The 21249-nt window shown below is 37.9% G+C and overlaps 2 protein-coding genes across 4 annotated transcripts; one reads left to right on the top strand and one right to left on the bottom strand.

The window, feature by feature from the left end:
- Nucleotides 1–4193: 4193 nt before the first annotated feature.
- On the bottom strand, nucleotides 4194–9583 carry HDA9 (histone deacetylase 9). 3 transcript variants are annotated; one of them, XR_013511308.1, is made up of 16 exons: nucleotides 9527–9583; nucleotides 8384–8486; nucleotides 7629–7741; nucleotides 7415–7532; nucleotides 7170–7244; nucleotides 6874–7093; nucleotides 6731–6794; nucleotides 6062–6154; nucleotides 5873–5981; nucleotides 5726–5775; nucleotides 5113–5203; nucleotides 4950–5020; nucleotides 4766–4864; nucleotides 4573–4639; nucleotides 4310–4472; nucleotides 4194–4273 (listed from the first exon to the last, which is right to left on the bottom strand). XR_013511308.1 is itself a non-coding variant. In XM_078301119.1 (15 exons), the coding sequence occupies exons 2-15, from the start codon at nucleotides 8418–8420 to the stop codon at nucleotides 4384–4386; spliced, it is 1296 nt and encodes a 431-aa protein (XP_078157245.1). In that variant the 5' UTR covers nucleotides 8421–8486; nucleotides 9527–9583; the 3' UTR covers nucleotides 4194–4383. The 3 variants fall into 3 exon arrangements, 2 of the variants coding, with proteins under 2 accessions (XP_078157245.1, XP_078157246.1); XM_078301119.1 differs by having other exon boundaries at nucleotides 4194–4472; XM_078301120.1 differs by lacking the exons at nucleotides 7415–7532; nucleotides 7629–7741 and having other exon boundaries at nucleotides 4194–4472.
- Nucleotides 9584–18232: 8649 nt separating this feature from the next.
- Nucleotides 18233–21038, top strand: LOC144553370 (tyrosine-protein phosphatase RLPH2-like). Its single transcript, XM_078301501.1, has 4 exons — nucleotides 18233–18859; nucleotides 19456–19523; nucleotides 19619–19798; nucleotides 20499–21038. Exons 1-4 carry the CDS (start codon nucleotides 18298–18300, stop codon nucleotides 20658–20660), a joined length of 972 nt encoding a protein of 323 aa, XP_078157627.1. The 5' UTR covers nucleotides 18233–18297; the 3' UTR covers nucleotides 20661–21038.
- Nucleotides 21039–21249: the final 211 nt, after the last annotated feature.

Genomic DNA, 21249 nt, shown 5'->3' with positions numbered 1-21249 from the left:
TAGCCAAGCCAAAATGAGCTGATCTTGGCAATTCCACGAGTCAGGCTGCTGGTTGGAGCTGGAGGAGGTGAGAGCAGTACCATCAAGAAAGGGAAGAAGACCATGACCCCGAATCACAGGTAATACTTGCGATCTCCATAGCAAGAAATTAGTTCCATCAAGTTTCGGATTGATTGAGTAATGAAATTGAATTGGATTGATAATAGTGGGTAGAGAAGAAGAGATTGGGGCAGATGTGGTGGAGGAATCAGTCATGATTCCAAGAGAAAGAGAGTACTGGTAAAGAAGAAAAGAGAGGATCAGTTCAAGGCGTTGGCCATGAGACGTCTGATACCATGACAAATGTAGAAGAACAGTAAATTGGAAGAGAAATATTTCTGTTATTAATGATTTCTTGTTCTCATTACATTTACAAGGAGGCTTTATATAGCCTTGTAGAATCTTGTAGAATCATCTACAGAAAGCCTAACAGCTGTCCTAACAACCTTGCTTAACAGCTGTCCTAACAGTATTTCCTAACAACCTTTGACTGTGGTCAAACTTATGTTACATCTATCAATAAATTAATTTACAAGTTGTTTTCTATATTCAATTTTTATCAAACCCTTCAAGAGCACATTATATCTTAACTTTGCTCGCATATTTATATAGTACGATATCATATATATAAGAAGTATTCCTTTAATATTTAATAAGAGATTTTTTTTATTTTCATATAAAAATAAAAAGTGATGCTATTTTTTATTTTTCTGTAATTATACGTAAATAGATTATTAGAACTGATTTAGGATTAGAGCTTTTACATTCCACTTACAAAGTAATTGCAAATATTGACGTGGTACTTGTAATTTTAAAGGAGGATTAAAATGCCTCTTGTCTTCTATGTCTTATTATACCTGATATTTTCTCTGCAAAGATTCTCATCATTTATGTCAGCCACTTGGGAAATAGCATGTACAAAATTACAAATGATCACAGTTTAATTATTCCCCTTCCAATGCAAGAGCCGCACAACGATCATATCAAGAACTTAAATTGTGTGTGCGCTGTCCCAAGTCAAAGGAGTACGTGTTTTTGTTTCACCACGAAATTTGGGAACTTGTTGATCTTGTTTGTACGGCACTCACCCCCCAAGTCCTGACTCTGACCTGTTATCTCCCCAGTGGGGTTCAGATCCAGTGCGTACCTACCGTGTAGAATGAGATTTGTATCGTTTATTTTAACTTAACATGGATTTCAAAGCAGACTTCTTATCTCTATTATATTATTAAGCACGTTGGGCTTCCGATTCGCCAACGGCTATGATTGAGAGATGAAACTTCGGATTTGATCTCAGCTCTCTAATTACATATTTTGTCTTCTTTTGATTAAATGCATATGTTTTATGTATAAAAGTCTAAATTTAGTTAAAAAACATACCCACCACATATGCTGCCACACGATATGTTACAATTAAAATTGAATAAATTCTGAAATTTAGCAGATATATTTATTTGTTTCCTTTTTTTTGTTTCCATATTTCTCCTCTTCAGTTGAGAAGACTCCATCTTCCATTTTCTTATTTATTGTTTCCTTACTTCTTCATTTTTATACGGATCACAATGGAAATCATTTTTTTTATTTTCTTATTTCTCTTTCTTTATTTCTATACATATTGGTGTGGGCAATTTAGAATATATTTCCGATATATAATATATCAATGTGTGTGTGTTCTAAATTGGAAACAAAGAAGAATATAAATTGGAACGTGTGTGTGAATATATATTTTTCTTATAATATGCGTGTGTGTATATATATCCTATACATACACACGATAACACTTTTTATTTATGTTTTTTGATATCATATTATATGTTGATATTGAATTGTTGTATGATATTTGATATTAGATTCGAATAGAGCTATTATTTGATATCATTGGTACTTAAAATAAAAAATCATCAAATCATCAAATTGTTATTAGAGATCACGATTAAAGTTAATTAAAAATGCAAAATCATATAAATTTTCTATTAACATGTGTTTTAATTTTTAGATAATTATTATTTTCATTGATGTATTTGTTTCTTATAATATGTCCCCGTTGCAACGCACGAGTATGATACTGGTATATATCCCATAGATACACATGATAACACTTTTTATTTATATTTTTTGATATCATATTATATGTCGATATTGAATTGTTGTACGATATTTGATTTTAGATTTGAATCGAGCTATTATTTGATATCATTGGAACTTAAAAATAAAGAATCATCACATCATCACATCATCAAATTGTTATTAGAGATCACGATTAAAGTTAATTAAAAATACATAATCATATAAATTTTCTATTAACATGTGTCTTAATTTTTGGATAATTATTATTTTCATTGATATATTTATTTTCTTATAATATGTCTCCGTTGCAACGCACGGGTATGATACTAGTAATTGAAATAAATAGTGAAGTGATTTTAACTCGGTTAGAAGTTGTTTAATCTCCTACGCTATCACATAAATACTTTTTATTTTATTTTATGGAAATCACACGAATACTATTTTATCTTCACCAATTGTAACAAAGCCATTGAACCGGCAACACACATCTGAGTGAATCTTTTCTTTACATTTGAGGTTCCAGATTTGATTATTTGAAATGTTGTCCGACAGCTTAAAATGAAGGCTGATATTAACACATCTATTCTTTTTAGGGGTTTGCTTCAATAATCCGATCAAAATTAAAAGATTAAACCAAAACTGTTGTTTTACTAACAATGCCGTAACAATGCCGTATCCTTAATATAAAAGCATTATGTTCAAGTGTATTCATTGGAGTAAACCTCATATGAGTTTGGAATTTGTGGTCTTCACATAAAAAATATTGTCTTTAATCTGATGATTAAAGACGAGTTCTCGTATAAAATATAAATTCAGAGGAGAAATTTAACCAAGTAGTGTGCATCTGGAGTTTCTATTGTCCATTAAAGGGCACTGCATGTAAATATATAAGAATTGTGCCGACAACTCACGAATTATAAATATTAATAATGGATTAGCAAATAGCCGTGATTAATGGTCTTGATCCAAATACAGATTGGATTCATGGATTGCCTATAGACCAACGTGAAAGGCCGCATATATTATTTATATACCACATCTTAACAATTCTTTGACGAAGTCAATAGACGGTAGAAAATAGTTTGCAATTCTTTGACTTGGGAATAAATAACTACACTGCTTGACTGAATGGATTGGAATGCCATCTTACTCTTGAACGAGTTAAGATACCTTTTCCATGACTTTAATTCATCGTTTTATTTTTTTTCATTTATTCTTTTCGTCTCATTAATTCGCGAGTCAAAATGTACTAATATGAGCAATGTTACCTTAGTACACAAATGGCAAATCCAAATGATACAAGGATAAGGTCGCAGTTTGATTTGTCCATCTTCTCGGGTAAAGATTTTAGCTGAGTAGTTTTGGCTTCATGCAGCACACAAACCATTTGCCGTGCTATTTTAATTATATAGTTAGTACGCTGCATGAAGCCATAACTCCTCTGTTAAAATCTTTACCCATCATCTCCGCGTTAGTTCTTAGGCAGTGTATCCAACAATCAATTATTGAAAGGTGAGCAAATCTCACCCACAACTACAAGTACCTTTATCTATCCTTGTAAAAGTTTGGCGCAACTGAAATGTGTTGTGTCCCAAGTTTTCATACAAACAACAATAGCCTGAAGTTTTCTTTATCATTTGTAAAAATTTGACAGGTGACTAGGTGAGCATATCTTACCCACAAGTTCTATTTATCAAATTATTTACGTTGCCTGTTTCGCAGTCACTAATTTGGAAAGGGGCCTGGGCTGTGCACAGCCTCATAATTTTGTGTATTTGACTTTTTTAAATTTGGATAGGCTTCTCAGTCTTATCCATTTTTCCGTGACAATGCCACTTAACAAACGGATAAAAGAAAAAGGTTACACATGTACAGACTTGTGTTATCAACATAATGGCTCCCCATAAGCCCATAACCACTCACCACCGATATTTTTTAGAAATTAAAAAATCAAATTTTCAGAAATAAAAAAAGATTGATTTTTTTTTTCTTCATATTGATGCCGTTTCAACAGTTTTTGAGCAAATATATGATCAGGATGAGATTCAAGGTCTGAAAAACACCGAAGAAATCTACCTGGTGGAGGATTTGAAGAAAAGAAAATCATTCTTTTCCAGAAAAATTAATTTCTAAAAAAATCACTTATATGTCATTACAAATTTAAAAAAGATGCTCAAAAGAATCCAACTAGCAACTACTAAAATTATGCATACAGACCTTTTATGTAACTAAACACTAGGGTTAGGCAAATGTAAAACTAAGACTCAAGTACAAAAATCAAGGTGCATCATCCATGTTATGATCGTTGTCATTATCCCCATCATAATATTCGTCATCCCTCTGAATATGCTTGTCTTCTGTGTGCTCTGAAAAATACACACACAAAAAATTTGTATAACACTTGAAGAGTCCCACTAGTAATATATGCAGCATTTACTGGTATTTGTAATGCAAAAAGATACTTACGATCAACACGTTCATCAGGGTCCTGTTCATCTTCGTCAGATTCTGGGATCAAAAAATCAGGCGGGACCTGCATGAGAATTATTTTACGAGTTTCAGCAGTCACTCTTATGTTTGTTCTAACCTCTCCCAAAGAAACTTTAAAAGGTTGTATATATAAAAATTAATTAATGGAAGGATGAAAAGATAATATTGCCTCATGCATCTGAACACCAGGAGCATGTTGTATGCATCTCAGCCGTTCCATTGTTTGCATTTTGATTTGACTCAGATATGACTTGCTATTCAAATTCTCCTGCACAGTTTCAACAATTCTCTTTTAAGTAATAATTCATATTTTTTGAGTAATAAATTAGGGAAATTGAGAAAAGTTAGCCTACAATGCTACTGTTTGGGATCTTCAAGGTATAATCTGGTGCAAAGTACTCACTGTAGTCATTGTCAGGAATCTCTGCAATTATACATTGAAAGCAAAATAAGCATATTGACAGATTCAGCTCAAAAGATAAAAAAAGAAAATTAGAACGAAACAAAACAGCATACCATTGTGAAGCTGGGTGCCCACCAAAACACCAGTTTCCAGAGTCCAACATCTAGCTACATTTTCTTTGGTATAACCGCCACCTCCGGTCACCTGCAATATTTGTTTTCATGGTTACACATATGACAAAGAAACGAATGTTAATAACACAGAAATGTGTATACATATGATATAAAGAATGAGGCTATGATACTTTGCAATGTGCACATAGGTCTGTGACTCCGTGCTTCGGATCCATATTTTTGTTTTTAAAGTTCAAACAGTCGATCTGAACTGTTAAACATGATCTTCATATGAAAATGTACCTAAAGACCAAACTTTACATTTTTTAAGAATCTTTTACTATTTGTTTAGATAGGTAGAAAATCAACTGATTTTAAAATTCTCGACCATTTAGATAGATGACTATTTTTCTACATATCTAAAAAAAATGTAAATTTTGGTCGGTGAGTACATTTGCATGTGGAGATCATGTTGAGCAGTTTGGATCAGCTGTTTGGACTTTGAAAAGAGAGAATTGGATCCATAGCATAGAGATAGACTGATCTGCGCATTGCAAAGTACCAATAGACTCACTCATGATCTAAATGCTAGATTAAAAGCTGTCAAGCTAACCAACAAAGGAATGTTGAATTTCTTCACAAATCTCACACATTCAGCATGCCCTGCATGCAAGAATACAATAGACATAAGCAATTTTTTTTTCTTTTTGTGCTAATTGATAAAGACCACAATCTGCTCATATGAAAAAAAAAAATAGACCTTCAATAGAGAGATTAAAGCAGCCGAGACGATCACCAGCCAATGAATCAGCACCACATTGAAGAACAATTGCACCTGGGAGGTATATTTCCACAACCTTTGATATAATCTGCATTGCTGACATTAAGTCAATACCAATAATATCATAATTGATAATGCTTACATTAAGTTGTATTAAACAAAACTTACGCTCTTGAAGAGGCGGTTAAAAGAAGCGTCATCTATTCCATCTTTGAGTGGGACATTTATAGCATAGTATTTCCCATCCCTCTCTCCTATATCCTTCAAAGTTGTAAATTTTTTGCATGTTAGACGCAGTACATATACAAAGCTCATAAAAAAGAGGAGGGATCCAACAGTCATGCTTTTGGGGTCCCATCATGACCACAACGCCTTTTTCATTAATAATTCAACATTAAATTTTTAAACAAAACAAATGTTAACCATTGGTCTTGATGGTATTCCTGAAGTAATGATTCACATAAAAAAATCAGAAAAATTTGAGCTTCATTTGGTACGAGATCATGAACAATGATAAAATCAACAGCCTTTATTGATTAACTTCTGCTGTTGAGTTTCCGCCTTTCAATATTGTACATGAACTCAAAAGTATCACAATTTTTTATTTGAATACATTACTTAGAATAATATAGACAAAGGAAGTTAGCCACAGAAGTTTTTCCCTTTTTTTCTATTTTATACCGAGGGTTACAAAAACAGAAACATGTTGCTTAATATTTACCTACCTAATAGCATATTATTTATAAAGGTCCTTACCAATGAAGCTATATTTGTATAATAAATCATAAAATTACCCAATCACTCAAGGAAACTATATTGGGTGATGAAATAAAATACCTTCAGATCACCGGTTCCAGGGAAGAACATATCACCGTACTTGTGAAAGCTTACTGTCATGACCCTGTAAAAATTATCTTTCAAATTAAAATACCATGCTTGCATCATCAAATACTGAACTTATTTCGAGAGAGAATTTAAACCTGTCAGTGAAATAAAATGCCTCCTCAACCCCATCTCCATGATGCACATCAATATCAATGTAGAGAACCCTTGCATGATACTTCAAAAGCTCTAAAATTCCCAGAACTAAGTCATTGATATAACAAAACCCAGATGCCTCGCATTTTTTAGCATGGTGCAAACCGCCAGCCCAATTAATGGCAATATCACATAATCCATGGTTTAATCTCCTCGCAGCATCTATAGCAAACGGCACTGTCTTAGTTGTTTCCAACATAAGTCAAACGAGAACAAAACATGTTTTAATCGAGACTACCTATTGTAGCACCGGCATAGATTTGACAAAATTCAAACATGTTTTCAAAAACTGGGCAGTCTTCTCCAAGATTATCTGCTCAAAATTCATACAATTTTTGTTAAAATGCACCGAAACCAACATAAATCAATTTGCAAGCCTTCCCTGAGAAAGCAAAGTTCTACAAAACACATGGTAGTTAATTTAAGCAACATGTGAAAAATGAATAATGTAGGTACTCGTGAACAATTTTAAGTTTTACTTACATCTGGCAAGTTCATTTGCATATAGATGCTGTGTGTGAGGAGTTATCCTATTCAAGAATTCAACATAATCAGCTGAATGGAATTGGGCGAGTTCTACTGGGTATGCTTTGTGGGGCCGCTGTACAGAGAAACGAGTTAGATTCCCTTGAACAAAAAACATTTCTCATCACAGAGACAAAAGGGGAGAAAGAAAAAGATTAGGGGGAAGACTAACAAAGATCTCCATCTTTTTGTGAAGGCCATAAGAAAGTACAAGGCTGTGTGTCATGCAAAGACGATGTGGCTTCATTGGGTGATTTGGCCCAAAGTATACATTTCCCACATCTCCTGCATTGATTGATTTCGTTGATATATAAGCACGTTATCTATCAAGTTATAATTGTTCTAAAAGGGAAAAACCTGGTATTTCAGCAGAATTAGGTTCTTTTTAAGCTGATTAGGATCTCCAAATTGTATTCAGGAAATATATAATCTCAATTGAGGTTGGCAAAACTCAATCTCTCTAGAAGTAAAAACTTAAATCTCCAGTAACTGGCATAATTTCCAGGTTTTAGGGATCCAAAAGCACACCTTAAGCCACTTGGAAAACCTAGTCAATGATCCAAGCATATATGAAGAACCAACTCCTTCAATGATGATTTGATAAAATCCCAGAAAGCAGAAAATAGCTTTTTATTCAGCTCAAATGATCTAAAAATTGCACAATTTGGCAAACCAACTATTCCATCAAACCACCTACAACAAAAAGGTAGAGAAGAAAACTTGTGAAAATATATGCGCTCGGACGCCCACCAGGTGTTTGATCGGAGGTACCAAATCCTAGGCTTACCTTTCAGTATTAATTGTAAAACCAGCGATTTAGTTCCTTGGAACCTTTATAATTACGAATAGAAAACTAATTTACGACGGGGAGCTCCGCTTTTGAGCGAGAGGGGGAGTAGAGAGAGGGGGTAAAAGAGGAATAATTACCATCGTAGAAGTAGGAAATCTTCTCCTTGGACCGCATATTGGTGGAGGAACAAGGACAAACGGCAGCTCCGAAAGAGGAAGCGCTGTGGCTAGGCTATGAGAAACAGCCGATTTTTTTTAAAATACCCAAAAAAAAATTTATTTTATTAAAAAAAACCAGGTTCTGAGTGGAATTTTAAAAATACCCCGGCCGCATATTTTTTCCGCGCTCCGGAATTTTTATTCCGGGCCGCGAAAAATTTGTGCCCCGAATTTTTTTTTTTTTTTTAGATTTTTTTATTCCAAGCGCGGATTTTTTTTTCTTTTTTTTAGAGTTTGGAGAAAGAAAATATTCATAGTTTGGTTTATTTTTTTTATAATATATGTATAATATATGTATATGTATCTATAAAAAATACACCAGCATGTAGAGCATTCAAAAATACACATAATTGACACAAATTTCAATTTATTTGGATTTTTCTGCAATTAGTTATGAATTTCCAAAATTCTACCGCAAGAAAAAACTTTAAACATCCATAACTTTGGTTAGGAAAGTCGGATTTGCGCGTATGAGCACTTTTCGGAAAGGGGAGAACGAGATGAATCCGATTTTGCCCTAATGATACACCGAGCATCGAAAGCATCAGAATTTCAAAAAAACGTCGTTTAGTGCCTCAAAAACTCAGTTTAAGTTTTCATTCGACGGTAGACGTACAACTATCGGTATTTTGTTTAATATAATTCAGATTTTTGTAGTGTAATTATTAATTGTGAAATTTTTTAGTTTGCATGTAGAGTAATTTAGGTTTTTGTATAATTATATTATATTATATAATTATACAAAAACCTTAATTATATATAATTATATGTAATTATATTATATATACATGCACATATATTATACATATATTATAAAAAAAAATAAACCAAACCATGAATATTTTCTTTCTCCAAACTCTAAAAAAAAAAAAATCCGCGCTCGGAATAAAAAAATATAAAAAAAAAAAAATTCGGGGCGTAAATTTTTTTCCACGGCCCTGAATAAAAATTTCGGAGCGCGGAAAAAATCTGCGGCCGGGGTATTTTTAAAATTCCACTCAGAACTTGGTTATTTTTAATAAAATAATTTTTTTTTGGGTATTTTTAAAAAAATCGGGAGAAGCAGCTGCTCCATAGTTAATTTTTTTTTTTTTTCTTTCTTCTTCTTCTTGATTTGCCGGTGTGACTCGGTATCAGTTTTGGGGTTTTGTCCGAGGTGTACCGATTTTTTTTTTTAAGCAATGAGAGAAGAAAAAAGGTCGAGATACGGGAAGACACGGCATGCCAAAGCTAGGGCTAGATACTTCTGTTTTTATTGTTTGGAAAAGGAAAAAAGAAAAAGGGAACGGAACGCCGAGCTGAATTTCTCATTTTATTGTTTAATAAAGGATGGGATGGTAGCGCTGAAAGAGAGTAACTAACCTTCAAGTTTCATAAATCATAGATGATTAAAAATATTAAGAATATTATGATACTAGTTGTAGTTGAATCAGAGATTGAGTAAGAACTAATGGGGTCAATTAACCTCTATTTTTTCAAAAATTTTGTTTTTATACATGGTTTTCTATATAATGTAGAGTAAAATGTTATGGGTACTGTAAATTGATTTTCATTTATAACATGAAAATTTTATATGATTGACTCCATTTACGGTTAACCTCCAATAATCAGAAAATCTAACTCCGCTTCTAATTTGAACAAGCTTTTCCTGTGAGATAGAGGCAGCAGAGTTGTAACTATGCTGCATGTTTAGGTCATCGTGGTGTTGTGAATTTGTTTTGTTTTTTTTTTTTTAAAGAAAATGTGAGAATTTAGCTTTTAGATTCCATTAAAAATGACACAAGTCGTGTCATCAATCTTAAAAAAGTTTTTAGTAAAGCAAAATAAAAGATAAATTAAATACATTCTGAAAACATGTTTTGAATTTGTGAACAAAAATTAATCCCTTAACCCTATGGTTCAATTTGAACAGATCTGTAACTATCTGATTCATTAGTCGTTTAATTTTATGAGAAACATACAAGCATAAATTGCAAATCTTCTTGTATGTTACGAGCAATGCATATGCAGCAATTATATATATTTTTTTAATTAATCGTGTTGTATCAAATTTTTAATTTTCTATCTACAAATAATCCTCAGTCTTAAAGAAGATAAAAATGAAGAAAGAGGAAAGATGGAGCGGAGCTCTGAGGCGACAACCAAGGCGATTCCAAACCTACCCAAGGCAAACCCGCACCTATCCACCCACCAAAACACACTTCCCCAGGTAGACGAAGCAGGCTGGCAGATAGTTCGCCGAAGGAACCGCTACCCCAACAAAAGCTTCAACCTCAACAACCTCTCCATGGCCACCCCCTATGTCCCCTACTCGTTTGCTCAGGTTGTCACACACTCAAATGCATCCTCCACACCTAACTCATCCAGGCCATCCTCCCCCACCACCCCCCAAGGCACTCACTACTTCATATCCCCCCACAGCCCAACCCGTCTCCGCTTTCCTCCCTCATCCAACTACCCGGAGTGGCGGGGCAGATGCTTCCGTTGCTGCAGGGAAGGCCATACCTCATCCCAATGTCGTAACCCTAAGCGTTGCGGTAAATGCTGGCTTCAAGGACACATAGCGAAAGATTGCACCAAACAGATCCTAAACCCCGCCGCAAAACCATTTCATGCTTGCCAAAACAAACCGAGACATGAGGAACCTCTTTTCACAGAGCTATTGAGTCCAGCTTCCAACCCCTTGGTGCACACCGTCTTCCCCACTGAGAGAACTCGCAAGACACAGTCCTATGTCGATCGAGACGAGGACTACTTCAAAGAACTAGCTAGGCTTAGCCACTCAGTGGTGATTTACACTGAAGGAGTAAACCCGCCACTTTCCTTAGAGCATGCGGTGGAAATGGCGGTACAAACCAACCTGGTGGAGGCACATGAACTATCTGTTGGGAAAATGTCAGGGGGTAGATTACTGTTGCACTTGCTGGAAGGATTAGCAGTGGATACTTTCATCAAGGCCATACCGGCACAGGCCTGGGATAGAGGCCTTTCTTTCCAGCAATGGACTCCTTTGGAGGATGCATCGGTTTCAATCCCGGTGTACAAGGTGCTGCTTGAGTTCATTGACGTCCCTCCCCACCTCAGGAAAGAACCAGAGATAATCCGGGCGGTATCAGGGTTTGGAATGTACCTCGGTACTGTCAACACTAGGGAGCAGGCTAATTTGGCCACATGGAGAGCAGCCGTGGCCACCGACGAACTCGAGCAAATTCCGGCAGCGATTGAGATGAAGGCTGGTGGGTTGCAATATGATGTTACCATTAACCCGATTTCATGGACCAGAAACCCCATCTACAAAAGGTCAGACCTTCCAAATCTGCCACCGCGTTTCAAACGCCCCTTGGATAGTTCATCTGAAGAGGATGACGACTTTGTTCCAATGTCCAGAGCAACACTGCTGGAGCTGTGTAAAGGAAGGGACATTGAGACCCTCCCATTGCCGGTGAGGGCGGTTCTGGCCGGAGCAGGCACAATGAAACCATACATGCTACACAGGACCTTCCCCACACAAGATCAGCCACAGGGGATCCCTGGAATAGGGACACAGTCTTCTCAGCTGACAAGCCAGGTTCAGTCTAGCCATACATCCCTTTCACCAGGTAACACCGCAGATCATGTGGCGGGTCATGTGGCGGGTCACTTTCTGGGCCAAGCAACCCATCTCTTCGATCAAACAGCACAGCCGTGGCCACAGAATAATAGGATAACCCACACAGGTGGAGTAGGCGGCAATCCCCAAATTGCTACGCATGGGGCAGTGGGCCTGCGAATCCTGCAGCGCAGTGAGGCGGCGCAGAACAAAACAATCACGCCTACTGCACAATATGCGCTTGAAACGGGTCAGCCTAAGGGGATTAACCAATCAGCCTCACCTTCAACAACAACCACAAAGATCCACTCTGGAGGACAGTGCCAAAACTTGGCAAGCGGATCAGCGACACGGGTCACAGAGAGGCTAGGAAAAGGACCTGTCCTTGGTAATAGGGACAAAGGGGTACTGATGCAGGATGGAATAAGGCGTGATTCTCAATACAGTCCAGAAAGGGGTCACAACGAGACAGTGGCACCACTCGCCACACAGATACCTACGCGGCAACAGAGTAGGTCGGCCAATAGAGGAATTGTTTTTAGTGCAGGTAGGGATCCTTCTAGAAGGCCAGATGCCACTATCGCCAAAGCATCTGGGAGAAAAAACAAACAACCACTAAGTGTCACGCCGCCAGCACATAAAAGGAAGTCACCAGCTGTCACCACCACTGACAAGACTCTACGAGATTTCCGTAAAGGGCTGAGAATTAAAAGGAAGGCGCAAAGAATTGGTGCGGGCCAACAGGATGGTTCTGGGCCCTCAAAGCGGGCCACAGGAGGAAGACAAAATCGGGTCTCAAACTCGGCCGAAAAGGCCCAGGTTTCGCTGGACTCGGATGGCTTTTATGCAGTTAGGGTGGACTATTCGCACTGTGCTAACATAGCTACCATGGCGGGCCTCCAGCAGCAAGATGTAATCCAAATGGTCCAAGAGGATAACGAGGAGCGGGCTCAACTATTTGCAACACAGCCGAGTCAAGATAATGACTTGATCCCACATACAGATGATCCACTCAGGGCGGATAGGATTCACTTCTCATCATCTGAAGAGGAGTGGGAATCTGAGGAAGAGGCTGAGGAACTCTTTTGAGTTCAAGCCAGGGGATTAGGGATTATCAGTTGTCCTCTTTTTAATTTTAATGATAGGTTGCAAAAAATTCAAATTAGTGTCCTGGAACATTAGAGGGTTGGGGAGTCCCGCAAAGTGTAATGTGGTGAGGGATTTGATAAGAACTTCAAGATGTGAAATTTGTTGTTTGCAGGAGACAAAATGGAACTCATATGATTTAGATTATGTGGGTAGGATCTTACCAACTTTTTTTGATCGAAACTGTGTGACTTTAAATGCAATTGGTTCAAAAGGGGGCCTTCTAATCGCATGGAAAAGAAACTATACATTACTTAATTGCTGGACCACTCGCCACACATGCTCAGCGCTGCTACTCCAGATAGCAACGGGTTCAATATTTTTGGTTACCAACGTTTACGGCCCCTCCGTTGATGCTAATAAAAAGATGTTTTTTTTACAGGAAATTCTAAACTTGAAGCAGTGGGTCAAGGTACCGTGGATGCTAATGGGGGATTTTAATGTGGTTCGATGGCTAATAGATAGATCGGGTGAATTAGAAGAATTCGGGTTGATGGATCGGTTTAATGAAGTGATCGACCTCCTTCAAATCTTAGAAATCCCCTTGAAGAACAGAGCCTACACCTGGTCTAGTAAAAGACCCCAACCCGTTTTCTCCAAATTGGATAGACTATTTCTAAGCACAGAATGGTCTACCAATTTTCCATCAATAACTCTTCAGGCCCTTGAAATGGCAGCCTCTGACCACGTACCTCTTCTTCTATCGTGTAAGCAGCTGCAATCCACCCCCGCCCCACAAAGGTTGGAAAAAGCATGGTTTCAATACCCCTTCCTCAGTGAGGTGGTACAGATAATATGGGAGGAGGACGGGGCACGGGGGGCACAGGACCCCACCTCTTTTCAAGCAAGATGTGACCGGTTGCATAAGGACATGCGATCCTGGCATATCCAAAATTTTGGAAAATTAAACGAACAGTTAGAATTTTGTAAAAAAGCTGTTCTTTTTTTCGACAAAATTGAAGAGAGAAGAAGACTGGATCGCAGGGAGTTCCACTTAAGAATTAAACTCAAAGAAAGAGTCTTTGAATTGGCGAATTTTGAGGAGATCAAATGGCACCAGAGATCCAGATGCAGATGGGTAAAATTTGGGGACCGAAATACGTCATATTTCCATAATTTCGCTTCATCAAGGGCAAGACGAAATATGGTGCTGCAATTGAAATGCGAGGGAGTTGTCCTTACAGAGGAGGAGGCCATCAGGAGGGCTTTCTTTGACAATCTGAAGCAGGTACTAGGCACTGATTCGGAGGTTTTGACCTTTGAAGTCAGCAAGCTATACCCTCAGAACTCAGATCTAGAACAACTCGTGGTCCCTTTCTCTGAAACAGAAGTGCAAACTGCAATTGGTAATCTAGCGTTGAATAAGGCGAGCGGCCCTGACGGCCTTCCAAATGAGTTCCTAAAAGATTTCTGGCCCCTTCTCAAAAGCAGTGTCATGCCTATGATTAACGGATTCTACAACAACAGCCTTGACCTCAAAGAAATTAATAGGGAAAATCTGATTTTAATACCCAAGAAGGATGCAGCAATCGAAATAAATGATTACAGACCTATCAGTATTATAAATCTAATCCCCAAATTAATTTCTAAACTGCTGGCATCCCGACTGGCAAAGGTGCTACCTGATCTTATTTCAGTAAACCAGACGGCATTTATGCAAGGCCGCTACATTGCAGAAAACTTCCTATCCACAAGAGAGATTCTACATTACCTTTCCTCAAACAAGCACCCGGCATTACTGGCCAAAGTTGACTTCTCTAAAGCCTTCGACTCGATAAACTGGGCTTTCTTATTGAGGGTGCTGATAGGCTGAGGTTTCCCACCTAGGTGGGTAGAATGGATCACTATAATTCTGTCCTCAAGTACCTCGCGAATCCTTTTGAATGGAACGCAATCCGAGTATTTTCAGCACAGGAGGGGTCTCCGCCAAGGGGACCCCCTCTCCCCTTTATTGTTCAACCTGGCAGTTGACGTATTACAGCGCCTAGTGAATAACATGAATCTCATTTCCTCTTCTCAACTGTCACCGAGAATTAAGGACACAATTATTGCCCTTCAGTACGCTGATGACACCGCCTTCATACTTAAAGGCGATGATGAAACGGTGGTCAATTTCAAGGTGATCCTAAGAATCTTCTCAAGAATCTCTGGATTGATGATAAATTATTCAAAGAGTGCAATTGTCCCATTCAATCTTACCCCAGATCAGATAGAACGCTATCAGGCACTCACTGGATGTGGGGTATCACAGTTGCCAATTACCTATTTAGGTATGCCACTGACGGTTAGAAAACCAGACAAGCAATCCTACATGCCGCTAATTGAGAAGGTCCAGAGCAGGTTGATGGGCTGGCAAGGCAAGCTTTTGACAAGGGGTGGTCGTTTGCAACTCCTAAACTCGGTACTCTCATCAATTTCGATTTACTTCATGAGCTGTTTCAAGCTACCGGCATGGGTTATTGCCAAATTGGATAGAATCAGAAGACACTTCCTATGGGGCAGAGGGACGCAAGGGGCCAATGGCGTTTCACTATTGAATTGGGATGCATGTCGGCTGCCGAAACCACAGGGGGGCCTTGGTATATCTGACCTTGCATTGCAAAACACAGCGCTCCTGATGCGATGGCTATGGCGATTGTACCAGTCAGGGGAACAGCTATGGGAACGGACAGTTGTTCATCTTTATGCAAGAGGTGATGGAGCAGGGGGACCTAAAGTGTGGAGACTGTCGGGGTCTTTCTTCTGGTCTCTTCTCATAAAGTTGAAGCCTTTGTTCTCACGATGCACAGGGTGGGAAATTGGCAATGGAAAATCCATTTCACTTTGGTTCGATAGCTGGGATGGGACTCCACTAATCAACTACTGTGAAAACAATAGACCCCCCTTTGTCCTCATATCTCTCAATGAAGCCATGCCTCTCCTCAACTCAGTGGCACCGAATTTCACAATACAATTCTCGAACGAAAAAGACGCAATCTTTTGGAAATTGACGGGAAGTGGAATTTATTCATCCAAGTCCCTGTACAGAGTGCTGAGGGGTATCAGTAAAACCACCTGGCAACACAGAAAGATCTGGTCAGCTAAGGTCCCTCCATCAATTCGAATCTTTGCTTTCCTCTTGCTCAATGATCGCCTACTGACAAGGGAGGTGTTGCTCCGAAGGGGACTCAATTGCGACTTGAGATGTGAGGTTTGCGGATCCGGACAGATGGAAACGAGCTCACACCTCTTCTTTTACTGCCCCTTTGCCTCAGCAGTGTGGAGCTTCATTCAGGCAACGACCGGGAAAAAATTAATAAGTCAGGCAACGGTATCAGAACTAACGGTGCCGGAGTTCTGGGAATGCTCATGGGAAGAAATTAGGGCCACGGGGCATTTGGGGAAAAAGGAATGGATGAATCGAGTGCTGTGTTGTTGTTGGTGGATCTGGCGCCATAGAAACGATGTGGTCTTCAGAGGGGTGAGAATGAATTGGGCTGTTTTGGGTAGAAAAATTTTGCAGGAAGGGGCTTTATGGTATGCTAGTTGTTAATATGATTCAGCACAGGGATCATGATGTAATATGAACTTTTCTTTATGTAACCTTGACAGCCACTGTCAAGTCTTCAAAAAAAAAAAAAATAAATAAATAAAGAAGATAAAATAGTTCAGATATAAAGCTTAAATTACTGATGTAGTACAATATCAAATATATGTCTTATCTCTTGTTCTCATTTCATCTAACATCTATGATGGGATGAGATTCATTATTGTGCGCGACTAAATAGCTATAATCCTATAAGTGGTGGGTGGTAGATAAGAATTTAAAATAGAAGGGGAAAGGAAGACACCGTATCATTACTGAAGAAAAAACTCATGTCACCTTTGGGGCTGTCGGCAACACCTCTTAATTCTAGTTAAGATTAAGTCTTAAGGGAACTTAAAGAATCGATGTTCGGTTATTTTAATCCGTGAATGATAGCTAAGGAGGCTAAAGGAAGAGATAGAGGTGTCTTAAGATCCGGGCAGAGAATTGAGATTCGGGCAAAATGAGGCTAAGGGATATAATATTAATTCGTGCTAAGGAACCAGTATTCAGCAGAATTAAACGGCTAAGGAAGCTAAATGAGTCTCCTTTAGTCTTAAGGAGACTTAAGGAAGTCTTGCCGAACAGCCCCTTTGTGTTTAGATTAGAACCATCCAACATGTTTTAGCATGAATACTAAAGGACTCGGTGCATTCTACATCGGACGGTCCAGATCTAAACTCAGAACGTTGAGTTACTTCAGAGGACTCAAACCAACAAAAAAAAAAAGTTCGAAAAATTATACTTATTGTTATTGGAGTGAAGCTACGGTACTCTATTGATGGTTCGTAGTTCGTACCACGAACTGGTATCTCTTTTTCCAAAATTCAAACCATATTGATTAATCGTTGAGCATGATCTTCAATTAAAAATTATCTGTATATCTAACTTTATATTATTTTAAAACTTTTTGTTATCTTTTCTAAAACAGGCAAAATATCATTTTTTGATAAAAAAAATTCTAAATCATTTAAAAATGACATTATCTATTTAAAAAATATAGTAAGAAATTAAAAAATATATAAAATTTAGTGTACAAGTATATTTTGTATATAGAGATCACAATGGACGATTATTGATGGAAATAAATCTATTGTTATTCTTTGGAATAACATGAACATGTTATTCCGATCTCAATCGTTGATTCCGTTGAAACTTGCAAATAAAAGAATTTCTTCATTAAAATTCACGTATTAAAAAATTGAACGATTGAAATCGAATTAAAATGTTTCTGTTATTCTTAGAATAACAGCTGATTTATTTCATTTATCGACTATTTGACGTTTTCATTTGAAAACGAAAAAAAAACAAGACAGTAGCATAGTCCCCACTCTTGTTATTATGTCTCGTTATTTATTCGTTCTCATGTAAAGATAAACAAAAGAGGAGGTCCAAACTAAATAAGTCACTCTCTAGTCACAAGCAGAATCTTCACCGTCCATCAAAATAAATAAATATTTTCCGATTTCCTTGGCGCCAGTTTCCCAGGGGATAATCATAATCTTCTCGCACTCGCAGCCTTCTTGCTTCGGGATGACCGAGAAGAATAGCGACGCTTCCTCACCCATGCAACTACCCGCACCGTCCGATGCTTCCGATCGAACGGTCATCTGCGTCGGAGACATCCACGGTTACCACTCCAAGCTCCTCCGTCTCTGGTCCAACCTGCAGTCCGTTGTAGGTCCCGCCTCCTTCCAAACCGCGCTCATCATATTCCTCGGTGACTACAACGACCGTGGGCCCCACACGCGCCATGTCATCGACTTTCTCATACAGCTCCCATCAAAGTATCCACGTCAGCGCCATGTGTTCCTATGCGGTAACCACGACTTCGCCTTTGCTGCTTTCGTAGGAGCTTTGCCGCCCCGGCCAGACGGGTCCACTGTGTGGTCTGACACGTGGGAGGAGTACGCAGAGAATGAGGAGAGAGAGGGGTGGTACAAAGGAGAAGGGTACAGTGAGATGCACGTGCAAGGGAGGCGGTGGGGTGGCACAGTCGATCGGTTCAACTCCAAAAAGGGGATGGCTTATAAGGGATCTATCTATGATGCTGCACCTACATTTGATTCTTATGGTGTTCCCCATGCTTCACCCGGTGAGTGTTTACTTTTGAGAGTGTTAATTTTCTTTTCACTTAAATTACGCAAAGAAGATAAGAATCTACAGACCCCAATTGCTTGGTCTCATGAAATCTTTCTCAAGTAATGTATTATGAAGGATTTCAAATTAGATATGTACATTGAATTACTTATTACACGAGAGGCAGATAAAGATGCCCAATCTTAGATTATTTTTGTTAGGACCAAGTAAACCATGATTCAATTAACGCACAACTCTGAAATTACGAATATTAGCTGAAATTTAGTCTTACTAATTAGTATTTATGGTTGATTTCTGGGATTTTGTTTCTGTCAGTAAAACATAGCTTACAAAAGGCTTTTGGAATCTTCATTAAATGGTCTTCAACAAAATTGGATTTGTGCTGATAGCATTATTTCTATATTAACCTAACTAGAGGCCGAGGCAGGATATTTTAATTTATGAGGGTCAATATGAGCACAAGGATTTTAATCTATGAGGGTCAAATTTAACATACATATAGCAATTTTATCTTTTATTGAATGGGGGTCAAATGGTCAATTGACCCCCATTAGCAAATGTAAAAACAACCTAACCTTTTGTTTGCCATAGATCTTGTGAAAGCGGTTCCAGATGAGCATAAGAAGTTTTTGCGCGACTTAGTGTGGGTCCATGAGGAGGTACTAATTTCTTCATACAAAGCAGATGATTACTTTCTACTTAACTGCCTTTATGACCACCCCCCTTCGTACTAACTTACCAGTACCAATTTTAGGAAAATGTAGCCATCTATACAGATAAAGGCAGGATAAAGTGCCATTTAATAGCAGTGCATGCAGGATTAGAAAAAACAAAGAAGGTTGAAGAGAGGCTACAGGTTTTAAGGGCTCGAGACACTAGCTTGCCTACTGTTCAAGAGCTCCGTGGCCGAATGAACGTGTGGGATATTCCCAAGGTAATCACCACTATCACTTCATTTATATTCCTTCTCTTTTATTAGTCAAAGGCAATGCAATTCAATTTTTGAGTCTTAGCTGCTCACTTAAAATCAAGGGTTGCTTTATCTCAAATATACAGATTGATAATAAGATTGTTCACTCTGCAAATATATATCTCTGTTTATTGCTTTTTTTTGTAAGGTTTACTCCAATATTTTGCTCCCAAGTTGATATCATCATTATATTTAAATTTACTCAATGTCCACAACCAGATATTGATGATCTTGTACCTTAACCAATCAGGTTTGATACTGGAATAGTGGAATGTACCAACCTGCACTGGACCCATACATTTTTAGGTTCCTGTTGAATTTGATTTTATTGTAGTATTTTTTTTTAACTGTTCCAGCAGTTTCACTGAATGTCATATTCCGTTCTAAACAACAAAACCATTTAGAAGAGTAATTTACTTACCATCTTGGTATCGTACCAACTGGTTCTTTTTCTGGGTAGCAGGTGGTGTGTCACTGACACATTTCATATGCTGGATCATGTAAGTATCTACTCTAATTTCAAAACAGAAAATAACATAAAGCAACAAATATGAACTGTTTGATCAAGATCTCATAGCTTGGATCAGTATATCTAGAGTAACAGCTGGTGGGCTTATATTTTAAGCTGTCCATCTTGATCTACCTATTCTGTTGGGTTATACAGGAGCAATTAGAAAATCCAACAATACTGGTAAGTGGGCACCATGGCAAGCTGCATATAGAAGGGCTTCGGTTTATAATAGATGAGAGTGGAGGGTTGGAGCACCTCCCCGTTGCTGCCATTATTTTTCCTTCTCAGCAAATTGTTCGTGATCATGAATCATGATTATAGAACCGCCGGCTTAGTGCAGCGACATGAGCTCCGTCTCTCTGCGGAGAGACGGATTCAACTCTCGGAAATAACATCTAAAAGATGCCGTGCTGTACTGGGAAAAAATGAATCCTCGTTAAATTGATCTCTATTTTGTTCCTATGTAATATTAGAACCATTAAAAGTACACTTCTTTATAGTGAATGAATACACTCAAGAACTAATTATGTACATTCTTTTTCATTGGGATTTGTAATTTAGTGTAGAAATATTACAGGTATTCATACCTAACTAGAGCTGGATTTGTCTCTGGTTTTCAAAATTTTGTACTCTTTAAGTAGATTTCTTAGACGCTTATATGTGGTACGATCTTTTATATAAATAGAATATATACAATGGGTTTGGAAATTTGGATTTTTCTTTGTTGTACGCGAGAGAACATGACCCATGGCCGTGACCCCATTTGCTGATTAGCAGATTGCAAGATTCCAGCAAACAGCTTGTTTTGTTGCTGTTTGTGGGCCTGAAAGTGTGAATTTATACGAAATTTGATGTCAGAACTAGCAATCAAAATATCGGTCTGTTGATTTTAGTTCTTGTATTT

The sequence above is a fragment of the Carex rostrata genome, chromosome 4, assembly GCF_964058835.1.
Source record: "Carex rostrata chromosome 4, lpCarRost1.2, whole genome shotgun sequence".
NCBI classification, from domain to species: Eukaryota; Viridiplantae; Streptophyta; class Magnoliopsida; order Poales; family Cyperaceae; genus Carex; species Carex rostrata.
Note: the sequence above shows the minus strand (reverse complement) of the source record. Positions and strands in the feature narration are given on the sequence as shown.